The 22,109-nt window shown below is 45.0% G+C and overlaps 1 protein-coding gene across 1 annotated transcript in view; it reads right to left on the bottom strand.

Moving 5' to 3' along the window:
- Positions 1-8,785, bottom strand: part of cfap65 (cilia and flagella associated protein 65) — a 41,695-nt gene extending 32,910 nt beyond the window's left edge. The window contains exons 1-6 of the mRNA XM_056579296.1: positions 8,771-8,785; positions 6,951-7,147; positions 6,321-6,423; positions 5,747-5,913; positions 5,091-5,299; positions 3,265-3,398 (exon numbers count right to left, since the gene is read on the bottom strand). Coding sequence (XP_056435271.1) covers positions 3,265-3,398; positions 5,091-5,299; positions 5,747-5,913; positions 6,321-6,423; positions 6,951-7,147; positions 8,771-8,785 — 825 coding nt within the window. The remainder of the gene's footprint in view (positions 1-3,264; positions 3,399-5,090; positions 5,300-5,746; positions 5,914-6,320; positions 6,424-6,950; positions 7,148-8,770) is intronic.
- Between the last annotated feature and the right edge of the window lie 13,324 nt (positions 8,786-22,109).

Here is a 22,109-nt window from a genome sequence, read left to right as displayed (position 1 = left end):
CAACTGCGGTAGACACAATTACAATACGTTTTTTGCGCATATTAAATCTACATGGCTTAAATTCTGCTATAATCAGCTACTACATACGAATAAACACTGCGTGAAATGTTCAAAGGTGCAATAGATATAATATCGTACCACAATATGAATGCATTATCTTGTATTCGACAATTAGGAAAGCCGGATTCCAGAAACTAGAAGCCTACAAAAGGGCACCAACCCAGAGGTCTTGTATCAACCAGATCCCTGTACGGCAGTTACACAGTGATCTTAAAATAGCTAGACTCCACATCATGAACGGTTAGCCTTTAAAGTTGTCCATAGCGTGCATACCGCTCGTCCACAGAATCCGGGGTTATCCAGGCCTGGGGATTCTTATTAGAAGAGTTCTGGGATAACCTCCAATAGAGGAGTCCCCCCCAATAGAGGATCCTGAGGACAAGCGGTAGAAATGCATAGTTCAACAGACCTGACGAGGTCCAAAATACCAAAATAAGAAATGGTTAGGATTGGTTAATTTGAATGCGCATGGCTGAAGCAATGCGCAAGGAGGGATGTAGTGACAATATTAATTCAAGGATTGAAAGTTGTGTAGCAAGACAGACCAGAAGCCGTCCGATCCAGAGGATCCTACACCAACGTCGGTGACACCTGGCGAGTGGATCTGGGTTAAAAAAAAAAAAAAAAAAAACACACCATCGAAAGACCTAGAAGACCGGTGGAAGGGGCCATACAAGGTACTCTTGGCCACACCCTTTTCTGTTTCTGTAGAGGACCGACGCGGAGCCCAGTGGCACCACCTGAGCCGGTGCCGCAAAGCAGATACTCCTGGCAGATCGTGGACTGAGACCCTGACCGACCTAGCTGCACTCCAAGCCAAGGACAAACACACCTCATCCCAAGACGATGGGCCACAGCGTGCCCTTGGTAAAGTACCTGGTAGGATTCCTTCTGGTAGTCCTGTTCCAAGAAGGAGCGGGAGACAACATCGCCAGGTACCCCGTCAAAACCAGATATAGAATAAAATGCCACCATTTGTAGCACCTGTGCTAAGATAATCAATATCCTGGATTTACTTGAATAATTAATTATTGAACCACCAAGACGAATTGTGCTTGTTATTATATAGTATTGTTTGGTTGTGAGTACAACTCGTTATTTCTGAATCGCTGCATTAATAAAGGTACAGTTGATCTTCCTTGAGGCGATTGTTTTACAGGCCACCTGTTACTGACACGACGACGACGGAGAACCTGTTTGAAGGCTCCCATGTTGTAGGAGTAACCTCTCTGAGTTGAGCCCTTGACAAGGAGGGACGAGTCTTGGGTTCATGAATTACAGGCCAGACGGCGACAGAAAAAACAATGACTGCAATAATAACAAGCCCAAAACCACCCACATGAACCGGCGCACCAAAACACGAAGATCACCTGAACCCCCCAAATCTATGCCCAACACCACCCACATGAACCGGCGCACCAATACACGAAGATCACCTGAACCCCCCAAATCCATGATAGCTTGTCAATTATTTTGAAATTTTAAAATTGTATTATGTCTACCAATTTTTACTTTACTTTTACACATGATGAAAATTGTATGGCCTTGTAGCACATAACCAAAAGTATTAGCTCAGGATTTCTATAAATAGTTTTGTTTGTGTGATATTTGGCCATGTGATTGTATGATAACAAGATTTATGTTCATTGTTGTATTGTTAAATAATGACCTGTATTTCCAATGAGACCCACAAGGTGGATGCCATTTCAGTATTATGAGCCCGTTGTGGTTTTTCCCCTCTATTCAAGAGTTTTCCACAACGGTAGATGGTGTTGATCCTAATTTGACTGTTTTCGGTGTGGTAAATGGTGTTTATGATTTAAAATATTATTGTATGGTCATCTGAGATGACCAAGGAGGGACTGTTACGTTTTAAGAATCTAAGCTACCCACACATAGACTCAATGAAGACCAAACATATAGCCGTAAATACCATACATAGCCACAAGGGGAGCCTTACTGAAGGCTGCAATAGATACTTTATCCACAGAGGGCAGCACCACAGACCAAGCGAGGAAAACCGAGGATTACGTCCCACGGTTTTCTCCAAGTCTTCCGGTCCTCCGAGTCCATAAGAAAGCCTCCACATCTTGGAGACAGGTAGAACTCTCCAGGCTAAGCTAGGACATCGGTGGGTTAGTGTCTTGGACTAGCTAGGAGAACACTCTCGCACGTGCTAAGGCACATCTTCAATCTCTCTTAACTTCAGAGCATCAGTTTACCATACCGAAAATACTTTATACAAATAAAGTATCTTTAAAGCTATTCCTTTGGATTCGACCCCTCTTTCCTTGAAGAACATAATAGCTTCATGTGTTTCTTTTGTTTATTTATTTTCCCCTAGTCGGTGGACTTTGAGATTTGTGCTGGTAGACTAATTGTGACCACCGGCTAGCGGGGCCCCTCTTTTTGTTAACTTACATTTTCTTTCTTCTGGGTTGTCGTCCCCTCCTGCCCCTAACAGCCTAGGTTTAGGTTGGGCCCATAGGCTAGACTCCCGGTGTCTCAGTTTGGTTTTGTTTTATTTATCACCCCTGGTAGGGAATGTGTGAAGTGTGCCGTGTTCAATATTGCCTGTGTGGATTGTAGTGGGTTGTAGTGTTGACTAAGCTTGGTGTGTCTCACGCGTGATATTGAAACTGAGGCCCGGGCAGGCTGCTTTTCATTTGCCCACCTACCAAGGCTTATTCCTTGTTTTTGTTTTGTTATGTTTAATGTATTAATGGGCGTCCTATTTTATTGACGACCTACAGCGACTAACTTTTAATTAAATGAGAATAAAGAATATATTTTTATACCTGTAAGTCAAGCCTGTGCGTGCGTTTCTTGAGTAAAATAGAGTGCCCCTGCTCTTGTCCTAGGGGTGGCGTTGTCAGCATTACTCAGTCGTAACCCCCCGCCACATATTGTTTACCATTTGAATATGAGGTGGTTCACGAAAGGTCTTTGGTAGTAGGCCCTACACCTAAAGTCAATGGTTAGGAACGCATGAATAAGACAGTGTGAGGAACGTCAGCCAGGAGCTATAGCTGTAATTTAGTTTAAATGAATGAGGTATAAAGTAAGTGTGTATCTAGACACCATTCAGGCTGGAACACAATGAGACTGAATGGATTAAATAACTTCACGTTCACATGTTTCTGTTATAATGCATGGCACCATCGATGTGCAATGCAATGTAATGTACCGGGATCTAGTACTCACAGGTGACATGTTGCAGATGGTGAAGGGTTTCTTGCGGTGGCAGCCTATTGCTACTGAGCCAAAGAGCAACTCTGGAGCGGCTTCAGGATCCTCCTCTCCCTCTGTGCACCTCAGCTGGAGAGAGGGGTACTTGGCTGAAAGTGAGGGCATTATGTGTCAAATCCCAAATCGTTAAAGTTCATCCATTCATTACATGTTCATGTTCTTCCCCAATCTATTTTTTTCCTGATGGTTTTTCTCAAATTCACATGAAAGGGTTATTCATTGGTGATCCCATACGTATAGGCTCTTGCTGAAAGCCGTTAGACCGCTAGTATCTCCTTAGGTTCAGGGGGCCACCCTGATGTCAGAGTTCACGTTCTGTTTCAGGCCCCGTCCACACGAAGCCGAAACGGGCGAAACCGTTCCGGTTTCGATCTATCCAGTTTCGGAGTATCTCCGTAAAGACGGAGTCAAGCGAAACCGGGTAGATCTGTAGAAACGCTGTAGTACACATGCCAGGCCCATAAGGGGCGCTGCTTCTGCTACAGAAATCCAGAAGAAAAATAAATAATAAGAAGAGGCGAGTATGCGCATAAAGGCTGCCCCCCGAACCACTTACAACACAAACAGTCAGTCAACAGTCTCAATAAATAATGGCTTAGCAACCCAACAAGGGACATGATTTGCTGCAGAACGATTACAAGGCTGTAGTCCGCCATCATCTTTGTTGTGAGTTCTGAGACTCCGCGGGCTTAACAGTCATTGGCTAGAGGGTCGAGGCGATGACGTCATGGTTTACGGTTTCAGTCGGTTTCAGGCGTCCACACAAATCCAAAACGGAACCGGGTAGATTTGAAACCACCTCCGAGGGTGGTTTCAAAAGTTTACGGTTTCGGTCAGCGGATTCGCCGGCTTCGTGTGGACGGAAGGCCGAACCGTACAAGACCTTTGCGGTTTCACCATGAAATCGGCTTCGTGTGGACGGGGCCTAATGGTGCGTTTTAATATCCAACCGTCTTGGAGGTCCGAGGACGTTGCCTAGCGACACGCACAAACACGCCCCTTTTCCTCGGACGGCGATCTCGCCATCTCGGTTGAACTCAGTGGTGACCGAGCGAAATTCCGAGACAGAATTCAAGATGGCTGCGCCCATTGTGACTTGAAGTATGAACTGTTTTCATTGTGCTTGGACCACTTTGGTGGTTTAAATGGTCATTTCAATCACTCGTATTACTGCAATACCTTACTGCGTCCGTATCTCTGCCTATGTACACAAATATATTGTATTTGTGTACAGCACTTTGGTCAACTACAGTTGTTTTAAATGTGCTATATAAATAAACTTGACTTGACTTGACTATGGCCTATAGCCTACTTATATTGGATCGCCTGGTCCTCTGCCAATGCTACCGCGACAACAGCTTTCCGGGTGGCGTCCATGTTTTCCTCCAACGACCAAGCGAAATAATAAAACGCTTGAAGTGTGGGCGTGGCGTCAGATCCGAGATCCGAGTCGGTTCGCAGAGAATACTCGAACGCAGCATTAGTCTGCGGATCAGTCTAGTCTCGAGAATGTGGAAAGCCTCTCCCACAAAGGTTAAGATGAAAGGTCCAATCAGTGCAAGGTCCAATCGGTCCATTTTTCCAAAATGGACCGAATAACGATGTTAAAAGATCATTAGAAATCGGCAATTAAGGCAGAGCAGGAGGAGAAGGGAGTTTTCAGATGCCATCTTCTCAGAGGACAAGATGTTTTTAACATTCAGACATAAACCCAACCCAACTCCAAGTGCTTCTGCAGCTGTGAAATTCTACATGGACCTGCATTGGGCCAGACCACTCACCTTGTCCTCGAAGGAGCACAGTGCATCGGCCTAGCAGCTCTTCTCCTGTGTCGCCAAACCTGCAGAAAGCCTCCCGCTGGTGCACCAGCGCCTCGTGTGGCTGGAAGACCACAGTGATGAGACCTTCCTGGCTGGGCTCCAGCAGGCCTTGGTCTGGGCTCACATGGAACGGTGGTGGACACTCCCACTGGAACCATGTATGGAGTTTACTGGGAGGGAGCACACAGCAGGGGGTTGAGAGTGCCACAGCAGTGGAGGGGGTTAGAGAGAGAGAAAGAGAGAGAGAGAGAGAGAGAGAGAGAGAGAGAGAGAGAGAGAGAGAGAGAGAGAGAGAGAGAGAGAGAGAGACTTAAAAGGTGGGAGAGAGGGGATTAATAAAAAGAAGAGACAGTAAAAGATTGAGAAAGAGAGACATCAAAGAGTGAGAGAGGAAAAGATTGAAAGGGACATTTTGGAGAGACAGAGATAGTGAAAGAGTGAGAGGGGGAAAGACAGCCTTGCTTTTGTTTGTTTATTATGCTGTATATCCAGACGTAAAGTGACACAACAAGACTCAAAAACAAAAGCAAAAACTGAAATTCCCAAACTACGTAAAGATTCTGCAGCAGTTCAAACATACATGCAAACTCAGACACATGTTACTTATCCAGGCGTACCTTTGGTTCTTTAACACCAGCGTGGTTTGTGTGGAGTGCTTCAGGGCACAGATTGGCAGCAGGACAGAGTCTGGAGCCACCAGGGCGTGGCGGGGGAGTGTGGCCCGAAGAGACACCACAAAGCTGCCGTCCCTCCCTTCAAAAGCTACGCTGTCCTCGTACTCACACTGAACAGGAGGAACAGAGGCTTATGGTACGGCCACACTGAACGTGTTACGTGCGTTAGAGGCGTTGAAAATCGGCATAGTTGCATAGGGAACCATTGGTTTAGGCGCGTAGATGCGTTACACGCGCTAAAGTAGCGCGTTAGGCACGTTGGACGCGTTTTAAGCACCTAAATAACATCCCCAACGCACCAATGCGCCCACCGCACCAACGCGCAGAGTTCAAAAAGTTTAACTTTTGACGTGCCAACGCGTGAAGTTTAGATTCTCTGGCCGAGCCGAGCCGTCCCGCGGGCCGGGTCGGGGCCGATATTTCCCACCACTATCCTCGGGCCGGGTTGAGAACCGATTTAAACCCTTTTTTTAAATAAATTAGCTATGGTATTTATGGTATGCATGCCTTAAGTTACCCTCTCGTGTGGGCTGAAGGTGAGCGGGAGAGGGTAGGAGGTGCCTGGGCTGATGAGGATCTGCTGTGTCAGCACACTCCTGAAGTACTTGGACACTGGAGCCCTGGGAGGACACACACAACGGGTTAACTTTTTTCATGGCTTAAGAGAGAAGTATACTTTGAATTCAGCATTAGATTTGTGTGTGTGTGTGTGTGTGTGTTTGTGTCTGTGTGCCCGCCTGTGTGTGTGTGTGTGTGTATATGTGCATGTGTAAGCGTGTTTTTTATGTGTGTGTGTGTGTGTCTTTGTGCCAGCCTGGGTGTGCGTGTGTGTGTGTTTGTGTGTGTGTGTGTGTGTTTGTGTGTGCGTGTGTGTGAGTGTGTATTTGTGTGTGTGTGTGTGTGTGTGTGTGTGTGTGTGTGTGTGTGTGTGTGTGTGTGTGTGTGTGTGTGTGTGTGTGTCCGCCTGGGTGTGTGTGGGAAGTGTGTATGTGTGTGTGTGTGTGTGTGTGTGTGTGTGTGTGTGTGTGTGTGTGTGTGTGTGTGTGTGTGTGTGTATGTGTGTGTGAGAGTGTATGTGTGTCCGTGTGTTTGAGTTTGTCTATCATGTGTATGCGCGCATGTAAGGGTATCCCCATTGTTTCACAACCTGAGCCGTAGTTTCTGCAGCTTGCTGTGGACATTCTTTAATACTAAGGTCTTGGTGAAGTTCTTCCCCAACTCCCAGTCTTCCCACAGCAGCTCTGGGGAGGTCTCCACACCCAGAAAGCAGCACCTTTGGCTGGGTGGCCGTAGATGGGGCTCCCTTGGTCGTTGGGGCTCCCCTGATGGCTGCGAGCTGTGGCACTGTTAACACGTGAAGCAAGCAGCTCAAGGAAGGATACACAAGGTCAAAGCATTGAGAAGACAACTAGTATATTGCACCACAATGTCACTAGGAAGAGGACACTCCTGAACTTCCACAAAGCCTGGTACCATTGACCTTTGGTCAGGGTTAAATACCTAGTTTCTATTACTTAAAGATGTTCACAGGACGAAAGAGGAAAAGAAGGAAATTATACCTATATTATATGATAGGTTATAATATACCACCACCGCATATTTTCACTTTTATCGGGATGAAGTGTTCGATATTCTTTAAACAGACCAACCATGAGAAAACAGAGATGGTTGTGAAAGATGTAGAAAAGACCAGCCCATACATACACCTCTGTAGTAAAACAGGCAGCACTGGAACAGAAAGCCATTCCCACACACATGGGCTCTTTAATGGATACATTTTGCACATTCATGAAATGATGCTTATGCTGTAAAAACTATAGTGTGTGTGTGTGTGTGTGTGTGTGTGTGTGTGTGTGTGTGTGTGTGTGTGTGTGTGTGTGTGTGTGTGTGTGTGTGTGTGTGTGTGTGTGTGTGTGTGTGTGTGTGTGTGTGTGTGAGGAAATCCTTATTTTTACGATAAAAGCACGCCTCCAGGTGCTGCCAACAAAACTGAATCTGTCCATCTGGTATCCAAATAATCATGACTCTCACTGTCTACACCATGGACAGCGTCAGACCATAGAGTCTATGTCCCACATTTTAAACGGTTGTAATGTTTACCAAGGACTATACATAGCTAGGCATGACAGGATTGTTGACATCATCACCAAAGATGTGTCACCCATGTTTTATTCCTCTGTGTTGTTCTACAAACATTCACGTGTAAAACCAGAAATGTTTCAATGCAATGACCCCCATGTATTTAAAGGTATAACAGCAAATACACCGGATGTCATTGTGATTGATGAGAATAGCAGAGAGGTTTTCCTATGGGAAATTGGTTGCACTTTTGACTCAAGTTTGGAGGAAGCTTTCCTTACCAAACAGGTTAAATATCAACCATTAGTGCAAGCTATTATACATTTAGGCTATAAATGCCAGCTTATCGTTTTTATTTTCGGCAGCCTAGGTCATGTCCACAGGCTGGTGGTCAGAGGCTTGAGAATTATGAGGTTGTCCAAATGTAAAGCCAAGCAGCTTGCAACATATTGCTCAATCTCCTCCATTATAGGCAGCCAAGCTATTTGGAGGAGGAGGTGTTTTCTGTACCATAGATTTTCTCTGTCTGTTAACAGACTGTGCTCAACCAACGTTGATTGAATAAGCCCATGTGTAGGTATTGTCTATTCTGTGCATGTTTGACTTAAGTACTTTAACATGTTGTTTCGAGGATGTAGGGCATCAAAAGCAACTGAAAATATTTGTGCCCTTGCAATGTATTTTATAAATGCGGACACAAATAAAGATATTGAAATGTGTGTGTGTGTGTGTGTGTGTGTGTGTGTGTGTGTGTGTGTGTGTGTGTGTGTGTGTGTGTGTGTGTGGGTGTGTGTGTGTGTGTGTGTGTGTGTGTGCCTGCGTGTGTGTGTGTGTGTGTGTGTGTGCCTGCGTGTGTGCCTGCATGTGTGGGGTGGCTTTTTTACTTACTCTAACATCATCCATGTTGCTTTTGGGGGTCCACCCTGATGATGACTCCAGGTGGAGGGGATTCTGAGGGGGTCAGAACGACTGAAGAGAAGAGGAAGTGGTTTCCCGGAGTGCAAAGGTCAGACTCAGTTCAGCAACGGTATTTGCAAGATATTCTGGTGTGACCCCCGACCGAAAGGTTACGGTTTTTGAACCCCGATGTCTGCAGTCTGCATCCCTTTCATCTGGCTTCTCATCCACAACATTTACCTCAAAACGGATTGTTCTTGGAAACTGCTGTTTCGATTAACTTTTTAACTAAAAAATGTATACAGAATAAATGACAGATTAGTTCTAAAATAAAAGACGTTTGACGTGTAGGCCTGTGTACCACATGGACTGAGTTCAGTCTTCAGCATTCAGCTCAGTGTTTAACCTCCATGTAAAACAGGCTGCTACAGGCAGTGTTGCCAGATTGGGCCCCCCTCCTCTCTCGGAAATCTGGCCCATTCTGGCAACACTGGCTACAGGTTCAGTCATGTACGGCGAAAAAGACCTCCAAACTCCATTAAAACTAGTCAAAATGCAAAGTTATGATCCTCAAACGGTGAAGTCGCTTCCCGTCAAATAATTCAAGTTTGAAAAATGAAAATGTAATAAAATAAAACCCCACCACGGTGAGCTGAAGAGACGCTTCTTTTTCCTTGACTTGACGTCTCCAACGGCAGCGGAGAGAGACGCCTGATCGTTGACATGGCAACGAAAGCAGCTCCGGGTGCCCATATTTGGCAGGTTCCGCTTCCGCATAGGTGACTGCCCACCGCTCCCACGCAGGAAAATGCATGAAAAATACCTGTTCATGTTTTCATATTTTTTGCCCAAATGTATATATGATGTACAAAGTATGCTCTGATATAATAACCTATCTGAATAAGAATAATTACAACAACACAAAAGATTGGTTTGGGCGCTTTTAATCCCAAATCCGTTAGGTAATATGCATAGGACATAAACAGCAAAGATTTACAAAATAATTACTATATTATTCTATTATTATTGCGTAAAAATAATGTTTTTTACAATCCAAAACCAGTTCAATAGCTATTAAGCCGATGTCATACAGTAGTCGTCAAAAACAAACACGGAAAAAACCGTCCCAGGCTCTTGCAATAGCCCACCATTGGTTTAAAGGTGAGGGAGGAAAATAAATGAAGTCTTCTGAAGATCCATAATAATGCTTTATGTTTCACGTTTGTTTGCTGATGAGGTTTTTCCACGCAGCTTATATTTCTATTCAATCCCCAGAGAGAGCGACATGCCAACCAGGGCAAGCCCCGCCTTGGTAAAATACTTGAACATTACTCTATTGACACCAAAGTGGTATTGCAATAATAAAGCAGTTATTTTGGATAAAGATAAAGCAGTATCTTGGTCTGAACTGTACAAAAGTTGGACAGCCTTAGTTTCTTCAGGGTTGTCATTTCGTTTCTAACCATAATTACAAATGTTTTGCCCTCTCTTACCTAAAGGCTAGAATATTTGAATTGACCTCCAATTCAAATACCACGATGGAGAACTAGGCAGTCTTGGGACTTCTTGGCGGCGGGGGCATAGGCCAAGTCGTCAAATGCAAATGCATTTCTTCTGGACACATTAACGCCATTAAGAGATTCAACCCAATGGATGACATGCAGTACATCGTTCAGAGGGAACTCACGCCGCTGTGAGTAAGGATCTCTAGCCCCAGGGGCCTCAACTACAGATCGCAGAGGGGGCCCCACCTAGTGTTAGGGGCCTCAACTACATCCCCAAAGGGGTGGGTTAGACTTTAGAAAGCAACCCTAAATTATATTTCACATAAAACATATAGTGTGGTGGGATTTCTAAAAACGACTTATCTAATTCACTTCAACTAGCTATAGGCAAGAGGAATCGGAGAGTCCAGGTCAAGATGGAGAGTTTATTGCCACCCGCAAACAAGAGACAACAAAGCCGAATGGATTTCGCGAATACACACTGCTGAATGACACCCGTACAGCTCCTTATATCCCCAATCCTACCCCAATACACAGTTGGACTTTCATCAACTATTGATGGCAATAGAATGTTTTTCTGGGTCATACTGTGTGAATGTCAGCATATTCTCATGTCTTCTGGATCCCAATGTGACCTTAGAACATATATTATCCTTATGCAAACAGAGATGATGCACACGTGTGAATGTAAGCATTGTCTTCAGAGAGTACATTCACACGTGTGCATCATCTCTGCCATCTCTGCCCATCTGATGTGCCACATGGCAAATCAGATGGGAATAGACTGGACCCACTCACTGGTGCCACATGGCACATAACATCTAGGCTAAAGGTGATCAGCTCCTTTTCCACAATTAAAGTATCTATATGATATGTAGGCCTAATAATAATCATAGTTTAAATAAATGTAAGGTTAATTTCTACCACATATCCCCCCTTTGAGGCTTGCCCAAGCCTAAATAAAAGAAAACAATTAGATTAAATTATCCCATGTCCCCTTTATCTATTAATTAGTCTATGAGATTATGTGCCGGCGATTGGATCAGAATAGTACAACATCTGGCTACTCGAAAAACACCGATTACTCTAAAGCAGGGGTTTCAACCTGAATCAGGGAATTGAAAATGGTGATGAAAAGATTGCCAATGTGGTGTATATGTCCAATATTTTGGACTCCCCCAAAGTATCATAAAAAGATCCAAAAAACCTTTCTAAAACATAACACACAATGTTCCCACTTTCAGAATACAACCAAATCAAATTGGTACCTTAAAATACCTCATAACAAATCATAACAATATGTTTCAGCATGCTTGAAAATCATCCTTTTCCCGAAATGGAAATACTAATAAATTGAAAATAATCATTTTAAAAATATGCGTCATGATAATGTACCCAAACATGGACATTTCAGCATTTGAAATCTTGAGATTGTCTGCAGGTTTGCACGGGTCTGAATGGCTCAGGTGATCTTCATGTATTGATGCGCAGGATACAGGTGGGGGGTTTTGGTCATAGATCATTTTGCTGATGTTGCTCCAGTTGTTGCTCCAGATGTTGCTCCAGTTGGCTGAAAGCAAGCCTTGTAGATCACGAGGCCGGCTCACATATTCTACCACAATAGCAGTTCATGTTTGATTTATTTTGTAATGGATTCATTGATCTTATACATTATTTTCTCTCTCGGTGTCTGCTGGCCATCTTCGAGCTGCTGGAACGCAGCCTCAGATGAGCTGGACCAGGAGGCCCATGCCTTAGAAGGCTTGGTTAGACAGGAAGTATACTTTCCAGATGCTGAGGGCCCTGGAGTTTTTTCAGTCACCACGTTAATATGGATTTCTAATCAACTTGAAGCAAGAGGCCCAAAATGCAATCAACTTTTTGGAACCTCGACTTCTAAACGTTCTGTTCGTGTTTCAACCAGATGATCGACCGAGACATCAAGCCCGACAACGTGCTGGTGTCGCGTTTGGGAGTGGTGACCTTGGCAGACTTTGGCTGTGCTCGATTGTGGGGCAGTGCTTCCTGCCGTGGGCCTAAATGGAAGGCACGCTGTGGTATGGCTCAAGAGGTCCTCGTCAGGGACCCAGTACGTGAGCATCTTCAACCGGAGGGCGCTGACTACAGCTGGATGGCCCTCTCTGGTATGAGCTGTGTTTAGCACTGCTACTACATCATGGTTTGTTCTGCTTTCTAGTAGACCTGTTTATGTGTGGGCCCTTGGATGCACCATCACATTCATGGCCTCTGGGAAGCCCCTCCTCATTGGCAGCACAGTTAGGGGTCAGATTGAGGAGGTGATCATGAAAGTGGGGAAGTACTCCTCCACACTTTATCATTGTCATCATGTACTGTTACAGCCCTCTTTAGCTTCACTCAAACATTACCAACACAGGCAGTTGGCCTACATTTGCAATGTTTGTTATGTGGGGAGTGGTTCCGAATGCAGCACCCAATTCATCCTCCAGAGTGGCTTGCATGTCGGGTGGTCTTCTTCGCTTCAGCCATCCATTTCGTCTGCCTGGGATCTCCTGCTCCTTCCCGGTCAAGTGTCCAGTATCCAAGCGTCCTTCCCGGTCCAGCCCCCGGTACTTTCATTTTCTGTGGTGTTTGTTCTCCCCTTGTCCACCGGATGTCCCGAGATGTTTTCCCTAACCTTACATCTCCAGCCTGCAATCCCCTCATTCTCCTTTAATCTTCAGGATCAAAATGAACACCTACCATCAGCCAATGGTGGATCGACTTGAGACATTTACAGGTAATCACCAGTACCCATGCATCTACATCCGGCTGGAGTTTGGACGGAGCTGGGAGTCATCCACGTGCCAGCTCCTCGATATCAATCAAAGGCTCATAATTATCTTTATACCATGTACTAATAAAATGTAAGTTTTCTCTTTTCAAAACGCCACCTCAAGCGTATTATTTTTTGCAGGGGAAGGAGGGGTGGGCAGCTGAAAGGAGTTGTAGTGAAACAAATGTTTCGGCCCGGCATCCGAGAGGGCTAAGTGCACGGCTCCGTTAACTTCTCGTGTCCAAGGTTTTTCCTCTTACTTCATTAATGAAGTGATGGTTTTTAGGCACTGTGTGATTTTTATCACTTAAAGGTCCAGGGGACATTGAAAATCTCCTTTGTGAGGTTCTAAATAAAATATGAGTTCCCCTAGCCTGCCTATGGTCCCCCAGTTGCTAAACTTGCGTTGGTGTAAAAACTAGCACTAGCGGTCTGCTGCCTTTGAAAAACGGCATGGCTCAAGCGCGCTGATGTGGAATGTCTGGTATTTCATGACGGTCATCAGAATCTCAGCTCCTCCCACTTTACTCTACCTGGCACCGCCCTGAGACGTTGGCCCGACCAATGAGACCAGACCCGTGACCGAGCGCCACATGTGTGTGTGGAAGGACTCATACCAGAGACGTAGAAGAACCCGACAAAAGTCGTTTGGTGATTCATAAATATCGTCTGGTAGCGCAACAATATGTATAATGTATAGATATCTATGTATTATATGAGATTATTTAGTATGAGCTCCAGGACTGTAACGCAAGCTGTTGGAAACTTCCCTTGTTATTTGGATAACGCTCTGCTTGTTGGTGTGATGGCGCAATTTAACACCGTCGGACTCTCGTCTTGGTATTTCTACAACGGACTCGTATTGGGGGTTCATCTCAGCCCAAGTTTGAGAATGAATTGGGGGTAAGGAACTTTGGCTTGACTCCCCGTCAAGCAACATGAACCCACGGACAGGAGGAGAAAGGGATCTTTGCCGGGCGAGCGGCTTATGCACCTCCGCCTCCGGCGGTCGGTCCCTCAGCTGGGGCTTCAAGCCGGGAGGACATCCGCCGCCAACAATCCCTTTCTCCTCCATGTCTGTGGTTCATGTTCTTGCGGGAGTCCAAAGCCACAGTTCCTTCCCACCCCAATTCATTCTCAACCACCTTGGCCTGAGAAACCTCCCACTAACTAGGTCTCGTTTGTAGAAATACCAGAGACGAGAGTCCGAACGTGATTATGCGCCCTCACACCAACAGCAGAACGGTTTATCCAAATAACAAGGAAGTGTAGCAAAACTGCGTTACAGTCCTGGAGCCTCTATCTAACTAATATCATATAATACATAGATATCTATACTCATATAACATATTGGTGTGCGCCCTCCAGACGATATTATGAATCACAAACGCCTTTGTCGGGTTCTGTGAGTCTCTGGTTCTCTCACTTCCCCATCAACCTGAAGTTCGACTGAACCGCGCGCTACCTGCTGCCGGACTTGCCCGCTGACGGGCGATGGTGCCCGCGGCAACGGCGGCATGTCGCAGTTCACTGTAATTCAGTGAGTCATACCAAAGTTCTTTTTCCACCCAATTCCTTCTCACACATGGCTCAGATAACCACCACGACAGTCTCGTTGTGAAATACAAGACCGTCAAAGAACCGACTAAGAAACACTTGCGTTACAGGTGTGTCTTCACATTGATGTGGACGTTGAAGAACGGAACGTCGGAGAACCCAACGCGGTCGTTTGGATCATAATATCGGCTCAAACGATTTTGGCCCGTTGACTAATATATATTATATGATATAGATATCTGTGTAGGCTATATCTGCTATACTTTAGATATAGAGCTCCAGGACTCCTGTGTGTTCTAGATTATTTACAGAACACGGCTAAAGGCTGTGTGCGGCCATTGCATACATCCACTGTAAACAGAGCGCATCGGTACCGTGGCTGCAAGCTGCCTCTATGGGCCACACCCCCACCCTCCTCCTTGACACGCCCACCGAAACAGCGCCTTTTGGGGGAAGCTCAATGTGCGGACTGGCTCGGAGTGGCTGTAACTCTGCAACACGGCATGAATTTCCGGGAACGTCTTTGAATACTGTGTTAGTTACCCACTAATACCTATATTAAAGAATACATAAAATAGCATGTCATGGGACCTTTAAAGTCGCCGAGGGATTTGTAGACTGGTTCAGCTGTTGGATGCGTGCATTCAATAACTCTCAGGTTCCTCTGCTTGCGATCATTGCGATTCACCATTTAGTGATCTATTTATTCCAAAGATCCAAAGACAAAGAACGGGCGCATTACGGTACCATGGTCAAAAACTGTTCCATCCAGCCTCACAATCGTGAAGTATTTTATGCTGTTGTTGTTTTTATTGCTTTGTATTTATCTTTGCTCTGTTTTGATGTTGTGCAAGTGTTTTAAATCTTTTATTAATTATATATGTAAGGTGTCCTTAAGTGGCCGGAAAGGTGCCCATAAATAAAATGCATTTTATTTGGGGTCCTAGCAGCGAAGCTGCTTGGTCCCCTATTGTTTCTGTACCGTTTATTTTTTCCCTCAAATTCTGTAAAAGTCATACTGCAGCCTATACCGTAAGACGAAAACTCTTGAAATGTTCAGGTATGGTTACCAATAACCCCCATTAGCCATAAACCCAAATTTGTGGTACTGCACCCAAAGGCGGCGCTATTGTAAAAGATCATGAATTAGGCTTATTTCTCCTCACCAGATTGAGCTGGACTCAAAATTCTTCATAATATATAATCTCTAGAATCAGATGCATCTATAAAACTGCAAGTCTTATGCCCTAAAATGTTTACTTTTCCCACAATTTCAAATTAAAGCCAAACATGATAAAAAACATTCACAGGCCACAAAAATGATAAAGAATTCACCAAAATCACCACATAAAATCTTTAGACCAAGCCTCACAACCAATCATCAACACTCATTTGTTTTATTTTAGTTCCATTTGAGAAATATTGGCCAATAAAGTTGGAGCAGTTTGCCCATTTTTCTTATGTGACAATTTTGTTATTGTATAAAAATCCTACAAATGTTAAGCTTGCTGGTAGTTCTACCAGGAGGACTCAAAGCACACGCGGCTGGCCGCCAATCACCTATCACCAAAATACCAATCACTGCCCGCACCTGCTCTATAAAGAGTAGTATAACATATGTTCTTTGCTGCTCAGGTCTTCGTTCGATGCACAGCTTTACTGTGCTTTCGATTTCGATTCTCGTATCTCTCGTCGCTCAGTTACAATGTCGGTTAATACCCACCCAGAGGTCGTAATGTCGGGTTCTGATGAGGACGCTATCCCTCCATCTCCTGCCATCTCGCGTAGGAGTTCTCGAATACAACTGAAATCGGCTTCTTGGGCGTCTTGGCCAACAAAAAAACGACTGGAACTCCTGGAACAAGAAGGCGTCCCAGTGGAAGTCTGCTAGTCGACGGGCGGATGCCCTGCAGCTTGCCGACACAGCGCTGGGGGAACATCTCCACGCTCCCCTCTCTCCAACGTTCGCTCCGGATGCTGCTGCGACATAAACTAAACCCGGCAAAAAGCGCGCTGGTCGGCCTACTACTTCTGGCCCAGGCAAGCAAGCTTGGAAAGCCGTTGATTTCGGTCCCCGGGATCCTCAACAACACCCCCAACAAGTCCCCGACGCGGACCTCCGCCAGGTTCTACAAACCCTCGCCGAGTCGGTGCAAAGCCTTGGCGCCAGGATGGACGCCGTCGAAACACCAGGCGGTACTCCCGGACGGGTCCAGGCCCCCAACCCGCCGTCGTCAGTCGCCACAGCGCCTTTCTTTCTCCAGCAACCATCCGGCTCAGTTCCCTCCGCCTTCACAGGCTACACACCTGGCACGTGCCTTGCTACCACGACTACTGCAGCCCCCGCATTAGCCCCCGTAGCGTATTTTCTCTCTACAGCTCTACCAGCCCAGCTTCAGGGTAGGAGTTTTATTACGCCCGCCGCGGCAATGGTTTCCCAGACCACAAAAAATAACATTCTCCAGGGAATCTCGCGGGTTTACTGTTACGCTCCCCCAGTGGCGGTTCTACATTGACTTACACCCCGGGCGGGACCCCCTCCGAGCGCCCCCCCCCCAAAGAAGAATTACAAAATATTTCTTACAAATAGAAATCCTTCAATAGACCATTTTGATAACACACTTCAGAAAAACAGTAACAACAAAATAGTTAACAGAACTTAAGTGTGTGTGTGTGTGTGTGTGTGTGTGTGTGTGTGTGTGTGTGTGTGTGTGTGTGTGTGTGTGTGTGTGTGTGTGTGTGTGTGTGTGCTAAAACCTATCCTTTCTGGCCTTCCTTGCTGCAAAATCAATAATGTCATCGTATGAAATCTGCTCCCCTGTTGAGTGATTGATACTGATGACAGCAAGGCCAGTGAGCCGTTCCTGAGACATGGTTGACCTAAGGTATGTCTTGATCAGCTTGAGTTTCGAAAAGCTCCTCTCTGCTTGAGCAACAGTGGCAAAGTAAGAGCAATCGTCAGAGCAGTCCAAAAGTTGGGGCAGATCTCTGATAGATCGTTATCAAACATGAAAGTGATTAGCTCAAGGAGGCTCAATGCTTTTTGATGGCAGGACAGGGAAGTTCTTGATTTCCTGCAAAAGGTCTCTACTGTCCAGATCAGAGTGCCCTTCAAAGTGAAGTGTGGTGCCAAGTGCCTCGCATTGCTCTGCCAGCTCCTCATCTGCAAGACTTGTGAAATTGGTCAAAACCCCAAATTTGTTTCCCACATTTTCCAATGTGGAAAACCTCTCCTTGATGGCTGACGTGGCTGCATCAACGACAAGATTGAAGAATCCAACCTCCAACTTCCTCAGTGCATCAGTGATAGGCTCATCATGAGATTCATATGAGAAGTGGCGCTTTGTGGACCTCAGCCTTTTTTGCTTCAAAACACCCTCCACATTCATCTCTTCACAAAGGTCTTTGGCCGCCATCTGTCCAGTCACAAAGCCACTTTCCCTATAGCTCAGGAGACCTCGTTCAGTCTTCTTCAAAAGACTCACAGCTAGGTCCACATGCATATTAGGAGACTGCATGAGTTTGCTGACATGCTGTATTGCAGATAGCATGTCATACCAAACAACCGTGCAGATGCTGAAGCGGTATGACCCCACCTCCTCAGACAAAGACTGGGCCTCATGCTTTATAGCAGGGTCTTTGGTGTTGTCTCTCACCTCGATTAAAGCCTCTCTCACGGCAGCTCCCTGGTACCTCATGGGCTCGACGCTCTTGATCTTGCTTTCCCACCTTGTTTCTGACCACATCTTTAAGGTGAGGCTCACATGTTTTTTTAGAATCGCCCATCTTTGGGTGGAGGCTGAGAATAAGGTGTAAAGCTTTTGCAGGACACCAAAGTAACTCATAGCATCCACAGATCCCTTTGCAGCATCACACATAACTAAGTTCAATGTATGCACAAACATGGCAACATGGCACAAACAGAGCTCGGGGATTCTTTTCTAAGAGCCTGGCTTGAACACCCTTATTTTTGCCTTTCATGTTTGCCCCGTTGTCATATGACTGTCCTCTGCAGTCTTCAAAAGGAATTCCCAACTCCTCAAGTCTCGTCAGGATCATGGATGCCAAGTGCTGGCCTGTGGACTCCTCTGCCTCCAAAAATCCCATAAAATGTTCTGTGATATGGGGCTTCTCAGTGACACCACTCTAATGACCACTGACAACTGTTCTGTGTGGCTTATATCTGGGGTGCAGTCCAGAATTATCGAAAAAAACTTTGCCTGCTTGATATCATCCACTATGGCAGATATGATTTTGCTGCTCAACAAATCAATTACCTCATTCTGCACATGATGGCCAAGGTAGCTGTTGTGACTTGATGTTCCTCTTTCGACACGGTTAAGGTGATCTTTCATAGTTGGATCAAACCTGGCCATAAGTTCGATCTCTTTGAGAAAATTCCCATTTGATGGTGTGAACAGTGTTTCTGTGTGTCCCCTTAGAGCCAAACATCGAACTGCCAGTGACTGCACAATAGCAACAAGACGTGTCAGCACTGCTCTCCATCTCACCCTCTCAGCCTCCAGAAGTGCCATCTCCTTCTTATCAATAGTTTCCCCACTTTTTAACCTCACTGCCAGTTCCTTCCATGCTTTCATGCACTTGAGGTGTTCTGGACTGTTTTCATGTGATGTAAGGTAAGTGCTCGCATGTTTCCAATTTGCCATACCTGAACTTGTAAAATGAATCATCCTCCCGGAAAACCATTTGCAGCAGAAGCAAAAGAGGCTGTTGTTCTCCATGGAATACATCAGCCAACTTCTTGGCATCTTTTTCACCACTAACTAATGTCTTCTTAAAATATTGGTGATGGCAACTTCTCCCATCACTCTCATTTCTACGGAAAACAAGGTCAGGTGGCACACTTCTTGGTCCTCTGCGAACCAGCTCAGTCCGAATCCTGTCAGTCAGAGGTGAGGGCCAGCTAGTGGGGTCGGTTGACAGAGGCTCATTCTCAGCAGTAGGGCTCAGTGGGGGTTCAACTCCAGGCATTTCTATCAGACAGCATATCAGCGTATTACTCAAAGCACATAGTAGTGGACCATAACACAAAGTCAGAAATTAGCAGAAATATAAATAATAGATTAAATTGCATTGTCCAGTTGGCATACCCCCTCCACACACACACACACACACACACACACACACACACACACACACACACACACACACACACACACACACACACACACACACACACATGCAAAAACCCACTTGAAGGCTCATGCTGGGGAGAAGTAGAGGCAAATAGGTGTCCATCCTCAATATCACAAATGTGTGGAGACATATGAGTAGCTGAGGACGTATATGGTTGCTCATCCTGAAGGGTCGAGACCATTCTAGAAGAGGCCTGTGTGGCTGATAAGGTAGATGGCAGCTCCTCATCCTGAAGGACAGAGTCCTGTCGAGTGGGAGAGGTGGGTGACTCATCTTGACCAGTGGCAGAGGATGCCCCAAAATATTTTAGAAGTGCCCCTGAAATTGAAATTGGGTTAAAAGATTGGGTTATACAAAACATCCATGAATTGCAAATTTAAATAAACATGTCCTTGCTACATTTCTGTCATTAGTATATGCCTGGCATAATTTTAGTCATGACTTGTTAACTATACTTTGTCATCAAATAGAGTTGTAGCAAATGGCAAATGTTTGTCTTTGAAACTACCTACACCAGGGATGGGCAACTGGCGGGCCGCATGCTCACTCAGGCCCGCACATAATAAAAAAAAAAAATAAAAAAAAGAATAATAATAATTGATCGAGTTACGGAAAACTCGGTCAAGAAAGATGAGAAGAATTCATAGAATTAGAAGGCAAACCCATGCGTCTAGTTAGCTTAGAAGCGATATCAGTCATTAAAGATATCCACTTAAGTCGCCACTACAACTACTCCAACTGCTTGTTGGGTTTGAGTTCATTGAGTTGTGGCACTTAATGTTGGGCCACTGTTTTTCAGTTTTTTGACTTCATTGAATGATGATGTATGTGAGCCCTTTGCACTGATAAAAATACTGACCATTCATGTGGCTGTTTGAGCATGGAAAACATGAAATGAATGTATGTTGGTTCAATTAACATACCGTACATAGGTTATGATTCTGGATGATTTTTTAAGTAGTGGCCATCCCCAAATGCACCAGAATACAGGAAATCATATCTACCAAATTCAAAATTGTGTAGCTTCTCTCAGCTCACGTTTAGTTGAAGTGTGCAGTCATGTGGCCCTCCGATGGTTATGATGAAAAATGTGGCCCTCTTTATCATGAAAGTTGCCCATCCCTGACCTACACATATAAAAAAAACGTTTTGTTTTTTTACAGGGCCCAACATTCACCCAAATGATTGAAATAAATAATAACGGAACTTAACAGTTTTGTTGCAAAGCACAATCTTATTAGATCTCGTGATTTTGAGTTAAGCCCAAATCATTGCTGTCTAAACATAGCAACTAGCAAGCCGTAATAATATAGAGAGAACATAGTTGCATTATACCTTTATCTTTTGCTCGTTTCTCCTCTTCTTCTTTTCTTTTTTTCCTGATTTGGGCACCTGATGGCTTTGACCTTTTCCTTTCCATTTCTGTTTATTTGGCACTCGACAATCGAAGGATTTGAACATTGAATTTGAAATTGTCTAGACCAAACCAATTCACCTTGGTGGCCACATCATCGTTTTGTATTAGTATTAATTATTTTCATTAGCCATTTCACACAATTCCGAAAAACAAAAACGTGCAGAAATTGTCAAAAATGAAAGACCAACGACGTGTGTATATTTTTTGCCTCTAATGACGTCTATGGTATCACCCCGCACGTAGTCCGGTAACTTGTCAATGTAATAGGCGGGATATGTATCAACCCTAGCGTCGTCGGTAGCGACGACATCCACGTCTTGGGCGGACTATTTCTCTGCTGATCAACACTACGAATGCTGGTAACAAATAAATTGTTTTGTCTTGGCAAGTAGCCGTGTAATAAGCGGGATAATGTATAGAACGTCGCCGGTCATTATTGAAAAATAAGCCCCTTCATGGCGGAGCAAGAAACCTCCGCTGCGCGTCGGTGTCCTGTTCGCCCTGTCGGGGCTTATTTTCTCGATAATGACCGGCGTTCTATACATTATCCCTTACATATTATGAAGGAAATGGGCGGTTTTTTTGTTGTTATTTTCGAGTATTGCTCTACAGTGGATCCCTCCCCCTTGTCGTTTACATTTTGGAGACCCACCCATACCAGAAGTGAACTCCTGTTGTGCCGAATTTCGACCCCCCCCGCATATTACGACCCCCCTTCGCGTGTACGCGCATTCTCTTATTGTCAACGCCCCATACTTTCATTTAGTTCGAGGCGCTCTTCCTTATGAAAATATTAGTCTAAATTAGTGTTTATATTCTATCACAACATCACAAGTTGAGCAACTTATCACAGAAAGCAATGGCATATTTTAGATTGTAAGTTTGAAGACGAACACATCG

This window comes from Gadus chalcogrammus, chromosome 20 (genome assembly GCF_026213295.1).
Source record: "Gadus chalcogrammus isolate NIFS_2021 chromosome 20, NIFS_Gcha_1.0, whole genome shotgun sequence".
NCBI classification, from domain to species: domain Eukaryota; kingdom Metazoa; phylum Chordata; class Actinopteri; order Gadiformes; family Gadidae; genus Gadus; species Gadus chalcogrammus.
The sequence above is the reverse complement of the archived record's forward strand: the minus strand, read 5'-3'. Positions and strand labels throughout refer to the sequence as shown.